The sequence below is a fragment of the Macaca fascicularis genome, chromosome 16 (genome assembly GCF_037993035.2).
Source record: "Macaca fascicularis isolate 582-1 chromosome 16, T2T-MFA8v1.1".
NCBI lineage: Eukaryota > Metazoa > Chordata > Mammalia > Primates > Cercopithecidae > Macaca > Macaca fascicularis.
In genome coordinates, this window is record NC_088390.1 from 67,859,320 (window position 1) to 67,866,561 (window position 7,242).

Genomic DNA, 7,242 nt, shown 5'->3' on the forward strand with positions numbered 1-7,242 from the left:
ATGGCTTTTCCTCAAAGAAAGATCACTGCGGGGCCAGGTGCGGTGGCTCATGCCTATAATCCCAGCACTTTGGGAGGCGGAGGCAGCCAGATCACCTGAGGTCAGCAGTTTGACACCAGTCTGGCTAACATGGTGAAACCCTGTCTTTACTAAAAATACAAAAATTAGTCGGATGTGTTGGCATGTGCCTGTAGTCTCAACCACTCGGGAGGCTGAGGCAGGAGAATCACTTGAACCTGGGAGGTGGAGGTTGTATTGAGGTGAGATCGCGCCACTGCACTCCAGCCTGGGCAACAGGGTGAGATTCCATATCAAAAACAAACAAACAAACAAACAAACGAGTATGCACAATTCAACTGTAATGGATACTACCAATTTACTCTCCAAAGTGACCATACTAATTTATACCCCCACCAGCCTTGCTAAAAATATTTAAGATATTCATTTTACGGATAATAAAATATCCACTGAGACTTCTGAAAAAAACTTCAAATTCAACTCATGTGTACCCATAGGTTCCTTAATAACACCACAATAATCTGGTGCATCATTAGGATCTGCTGGTTCAAGGGAAGGCCAGGCCGTCTTATGGGCCTATAATGAAAAAGTAGGCATTCTTACTGTCAGTGAAAATGCTAATTCCATTTAAGTTTGCCAGTTGAGTTACTACATCAATGAACCCAAAAGTCAGTTTTAAATGTGATACATGAAATACTTTATATTGGGTGATTTCTGCTCTAGTAATAAATTACCTAAGATAAGCTTCCTTTACAATAATGGTACTTAAAAGCTGGTCAGAAGACCTTGGTGTGGGGGGTGGAACACAAGCTTAGAAGTCTCAAAATCAGTATTCTGGGCCCTACATGATGAGCTGTCACTGAGTGGTGCTGGCATTGCAATCGCTTCTGTAAACGGGTGGGATGGGTCCAAAGTGTGGAGTCATTACCACAGCTGGTTAATGATGAGGTGGCAGAGATGTGATGTTAAATAACATTCAACCACACATTAAGACTATGATTCCCTTTTTAGTTACTTCAATTCTTGTGATTGTGATAACAATAGGAGAAAGTTTCAATCCAATGCACTATATCCTTTTATTTCCCCCCATTTTTTTGAGACAGGGTCCTGCTCTGTCACCCAGGCTGGAGTGGAGTGGCATGATCATAGCTCACTGTAGCCTCCTGTGCTCAAGTGATCCTCTCACCTCAGCCTCCTGAGTAGCTGGATAAACAAGTGTGTGCCAACATGCCCAGCTAATTTTTTATTTTTATTTTTTGTAGAGGTGGGGTCTCACTTTGTTGCCCAGATTGGTCTCTAACTAATTGATTCAAGTGATCCTCCTGCCTTGGCCTCCCAAAGTGCTGGGATTATAGGTGTGAGCAGCCACACTGGCCTTCTATGTCTTCAGTATATCGGTATCACTTGCTAATCCTGCAAACCATCCCTATCCTGTTTTTCTTTTTTTCTTTTTTTTGAGATGGAGTCTTGCACTGTCACCCGAGCTAGAGTGCTGTGGCTCAATCTTGGCTCACTGCAACCTCTGCCTCCCGGGTTCAAGTGATTCTCCTGCCTCAGCCTCCCTCGTAGCTGGGATTACAGGCTCACACCACCACACCTGGCTAATTTTTTGTATTTTTAGTAGAGATGGGGTTTCACCATGTTAGCCAGTCTGGTCTCAAACTCCTGACCTCATGATCTGCCTGCCTCAGCCTCCCAAAATGCTGGGATTACAGGCGTGAGCCCCCACGCCCAGCCCCCTTTCTGTCTTTCATAAGGAAAATAATAACTATTATCTAATCATACTGTTTCTCAATCCATGGGAGTGAGAGGAAGTTTCTTTAAAAATAAAATGTATAAAAAAGTGAGTCATGTTAGATTATCTGAGTGTTGGATAAGCTGAGGTGGTGTGGGGATATGGTAAAGCTCATGACACTGGTACGTGAAGGACTGAAGTTTGTCAAGCACTTCACTAGACTAGCTGAGAGTCAGTAAATAATCACTCTAAGATTGGAAACTTGAAATCCTAGAAATGCTTCCAAAATTCTGCTGGCTGATTTCATTTTCAAATGCTGCACACAGAGGGGCTCTCACCTGTAAGGACAGAGAACCCTCTTCAACCCCTCATAATCCTTCTCTGTTAGTGGTGTGAGCACTCTCATGGCATCCTCTGTTGACTGGCACTGTGGACAGACATACTTATCAATGAGCTCGGCCTCACTTTGCAAGATGCCAGCGCAGCACCCATGGTACCAATTCTGACACTGATCATGGCCAATAAAAAATCTGCAAGATCCGAAACAGAAATGTGAGTTCAAAACAGATGGGATGATGTTACTTATAATAAATCATGCACCTGAAAATTTGCTAAACCCTGGGATATAAAATAGTTTTAGTTTTATGGTTTTAATACTTTCTAGATTGACATTCCAGTACATTAATTTAGTATTTTTTGATGTTAAGAACAAGCAGTGGAAAAAAATGTGTAAGAACACTGTAATATTGGAGAGCCAATTTAAAGATAAATATGAAACATTTAATTGATTTTAAAGCTGAAAACAAAGTCAAAAATCTTTCAACTAGTACTGTACCATATGGGAGTTCAAAACCCTGTAAGCTAATAACAGAGTCCCAGAGCTTGTACCCAAATTAGTGTTTTTCTAACCTATAATAAATCACCATTTTAAACACTGATAAAATCCAAACAAGTCAGGCTATTTTAACCTCATTAATTTCTATGTTACATGTTGAAGAATCAAATCTACCATTAAACCACATTTTCCCCAATGTGTCTCAAACATTCACCATGAAGCAAGATAAAATTTGAAGGGTAGGTAAAAAGAGAAAAAGAGAAAAATGAAAAGGAATTTGTAATATGAATTTGTAAATGAAAAGGAAGTGTATATCAAACATATAAAAAAATCTGCTTTTTATTTTAAAATAAATAAGTAACCAGTCAGAGCAATTTGGCTTCGTAAATTATTAAATATGATGCTCTTATCAGAACTCACTGTGACTCATCATAAGGTGTTCTGCAGATACAGTACAATTCCTCACTGCTGCCCTCTTGTGCCCATTTACAATCATTACAGATGTACACAACCATTTTCTTAGCCTCCTTTTCTGAGATGCCAACACATTCTCCATGATACCAGTTAGTACAAAGATCATAGCCAATATAGAACCTGAAAGTATTCACAATGAAAATAACAATGTAATTGTCATTTTAAGCTGCCTGGTACTTAAATCTGTCTTCCCTGTCTTGCTTCACTTTTTTTTTTACAGGATAACTTCCTGCAATGAATCAGCTAAACATTCCTGAATCCAACCATTCTACCCCTGGCAGACTCCAGTATCTGATGCTCTATCATGTGTGGAAAGAAAGTCACTCACATCGGTTTCAACAAGTACACTGCTTAGTGAAATATGGGTCTTTAAAACATACTGGAATTTGAAAAATAAACCACACACTGATGGTAATGTCTTCATGTGAATGAATGTGTGTAAAACTGTAACAGGCACAAAAACCAAAGCCAAAAAATCAAAGACTTACATCTGTCAAACCTATTCTACAGAAGCCATTTCAATATCAGGGCTATTTCTTAGATAGGTTTGAAAATGTATCTCACCATTTAAATTTGAAAACAAAGCAACGTGCAAACACCAGGTAGAAGTTACACTACAAGGAACATGCAGGTCAGCCAGGTGTAGAAGATAAATGGTCAAAATATGAGATGAAGAAGAAAACTAAGAAAAGTACATAGAGCAATTCAATCTCTACCAGGTTATCTGAATAAACATTGGAATTTAATCAAATTAAAAATAACCTCTCATAATAGAATAAGGCATGGGCCAGTTTTTCGGTTAATATAATGTTTGTGACAATGTGGACAGTGGCCTGGCTAATGGGCAGGGAAAGTGGAAGGAGCTGCTTCAGTTCAACACCGGGGACATGGAGTGGGGAACGATGCAAGGATAGTTATCCCAAATCTGTGAGGGTCTACACTGCTTGGCAAGGCGGAGCTGTATAAGTGTGTGATTGTGGAGTGCAGAGTGGCCTCTGTAATAAAAGACCTAATGACAAAAGGAAAAGTAAATGTAAGAAACGCTTACACAGTGTGTCTACAAGTGTTGATAGGCACTGTGTAGGAACACCATGGCAAAGTCATAGTCATAATCTACCAAGGCATTTCTTGGTAGATTTACCTAGAGGAATGGAAGTCGTCCTCAAGCTTCAAATTGACCTGCTTCATGAATGTGAAGGAATAATATATGGTTATATAGTTTATCCTGTTACCACTAACTTTTTTCTTTTGTCTTGCTGCATAGCCCAGGCTGCAGGGCAGGGGCAGGATCACGGCCTCCTGCAGCCTGGACCTCCCAGGCTCACATGATCCTCCCACCTCAGCCTCCCGAGTAGCTGGGACTACAGGCGTGCACCACCATGCCCAGTTTTTTATTTATTTATTTATTATTATTATTTTTTAATGGAGCCTTGCTCTGTCTCCCAGGCTGGAGTACAGTGGTATGATCTCGGCTCAGTGCAACCTCTGTCTCCTGGCTTCAAGCAATTCTCCTGCCTTGGACTCCCAAGTAGCAGGGATTACAGGTGTGTGCCACCACATCTGGCTAATTTTTGCATTTTTGATATCGCCATATTGGCCAGGCTGGTCTTGAAATCCTGACCTCAGGTGATCTGTCCACCTCGGCCTCGTGAAGTGCTGGAATTATAGGAGTGAGCCACCGTGTCTGGCCAATTTTTTGTAGAGACAGGGTCTCCCTATGTTGCCCAGACTGGTCTCAAACACCTGGGCTCAGGTGATTTTCCTGCCTCAGCCTCCCAAAGTACTGAGATTACAGGCATGAGCCACGGTGCCCAGCACTTTTTTCTTTTGAATTATGACTCTAACATGATTTTCACTGCCACAGGTGGGGGTCCTCTGAGGTAGTTTGTGTGTTATCTCCACAAGGTGATAGGCTGTGTTCTGGAAGGATGTTCAGGACTTGAATTTCAATTTTTAGTCACTGTCACTGGATTATCAAACCAGCCTAATTTGGGACAAGAGATTACAAAACACTCCTTAGAGACACTAACTCATCTCAACTAAAATAGGGAGTGAATGAACCTAGCATACTAAAGTGTTAATAATGACAAACTGAAGAATATAAAATAACCACAAAATAATGAGGCAATCTTGATGGAATGGGCACATGTACCTGTGTGCCTCATTTTATGCAATGTAGGTATTTCAAAGAAGTGTGTGAAATGAATTTCTGTGAGCTGAATATTCTAAACAGGCCAAAGAAGACTTGTTATTTAAAGAAATTCTGTAGGCAAATCTTTTTAACTGAAAAAGTAAGGAAACTCCTGTTTCAGAAATCATTTAGTATATTTTGCTTAAAGTGAGGCACACTGGTATTAAACTAAGGAAAAAAATCAGTGAATTGGGTTCTACTGTTTACATTATGTATAATTTCCAAAGAGATAAGATAATGAAAAGTGAAGATGCCTAAACTGATTTGTGTTTAATTCAACACACAGCTCGATCTACCAACAAAGAGTTTTCATTTGGCATTTGCAAACAGATGATCACTTAGATAGCACCACCAAATCAGCTTCAGTGTTGCAACCTGAACATCACTAAGGAGACCACAATTTTATTTCAGGAATCAATTAGGTATCCACTTAAGGTATTCCATTAAGCATTCCTAATTCTAATTAATTGATTCTAAATGATCATTTTTTAAAGCACAATCAAACTTTTTGGTTTTGTAAAAAATGTGGTTAATTGTGGCTTTAAAAAGCTGGCCTACATTTTTTTTTTTTTTTTTTTTTTGAGACAGAGTCTTGCTCTCTCGCCCAGGCTGGGGTGCAGTGGCCGGATCTCAGCTCACTGCAGGCTCCGCCTCCCGGGTTTAGACCATTCTCCTGCCTCAGCCTCCCGAGTAGCTGGGACTACAGGCGCCCGCCACCTCGCCTGGCTAGTTTTTTGTATTTTTTAGTAGAGACGGGGTTTCACCGTGTTAGCCAGGATGGTCTCGATCTCCTGACCTCGTGATCCGCCCGTCTCGGCCTCCCAAAGTGCTGGGATTACAGGCTTGAGCCACCGCGCCTGGCCGCTGGCCTACATTTTAATGTTCAAAGTAGAAGTTAAATATTTCGTAAAATGATAGTAATGACCCCTCCCCCCCCCAAAAAAAGAAACTACATTTATGGTTTAGTGCCTCTATAATCTTGTTTATATCACCAAATACAAGTAACAACTGTCAAAAACAGCTTCCAGCTGCCAAATTGTTGGATGTTATGCTTGAGGAATGGGGAAAAGGAACACCTTTTGTATTTTTCTGGTTTTTGTCTCTGGTAAGAAAGTGGAAACTTTGACAAAATATTGAGTTTCAGTATTTTAATACAAAAAACAGAACTGCTTAAAATAATTAAGAAACCGAACCACTCAAATTCAAAACCTCTGACCATTCATGTTCAGATGGTTTCCAGGATTTCATGTATTCACAGGGCTTTGAACAGATCTCAGAAAGGATGCTCCCCATTTTGGGCAACAGTAACACATCTCCTTCTCCAGACATCAATTAGTCGTTGATTTGGAGTTAATTCAGAGGGAAGAGGAGAAAGCAAAGGAGCAACAGAAAGCTTGTTTTTGACAGAAAAGAAGATAACAAAGGACAATCACAAACACATGAAATAGCAAATTTTACTTCACTAGTGTCAAGGGTAAGAATATCGCATGCAAGACCATAGATGAAACATTACTCTTAAATTTAATATTTTCATTTATATCACTCCCAAAATATTCATTTTCTTCAAAACTTTCAATTTCATAGCTAAACTTTCAAGACAAAAAACTAGCGCTCAAAAAGATCTACCCACGTAGATTCATCATAAGGCACTTTACAGATACAGTAAAGCTTTGTGTCCTTAGCAGAGATCATTTTCTCCTTGTTGGACTTTGAGCTTGAGTCTTTTTCCTCTTCCCCCTTCCTCTTCTGGGAAGCAGCAGGTACGGTCGGTGTGGACAGGACAGGGTGTTGCACAGCAGGTGGAGCGGGAGGTGAAGGTGGAGGGGCTGGAGGAGCTGCCGTCACTGGTGGGGCAAGGTGCAGCTACTGCTGTGGCCTGAGCCACCTGCATCAGGTCTTTTTTGTCCTTAATTTTCAGGTCTCTCTTCAGCTCTTCCTGTTGTCAATTAAAGACAATACAAGACTATCATTAGAGTCATGTAAATGCAT

At 40.5% G+C, this 7,242-nt stretch overlaps 1 protein-coding gene across 1 annotated transcript; it reads right to left on the minus strand.

Moving 5' to 3' along the window:
* Window positions 1-441: 441 nt before the first annotated feature.
* On the minus strand, window positions 442-7,242 carry LOC102139195 (nucleosome-remodeling factor subunit NURF301-like). Its single transcript, XM_074018137.1, is given in 5 exon segments — window positions 442-620; window positions 2,102-2,283; window positions 3,009-3,182; window positions 6,884-7,116; window positions 7,213-7,242. Coding segments are annotated over 5 exon segments (798 nt in total).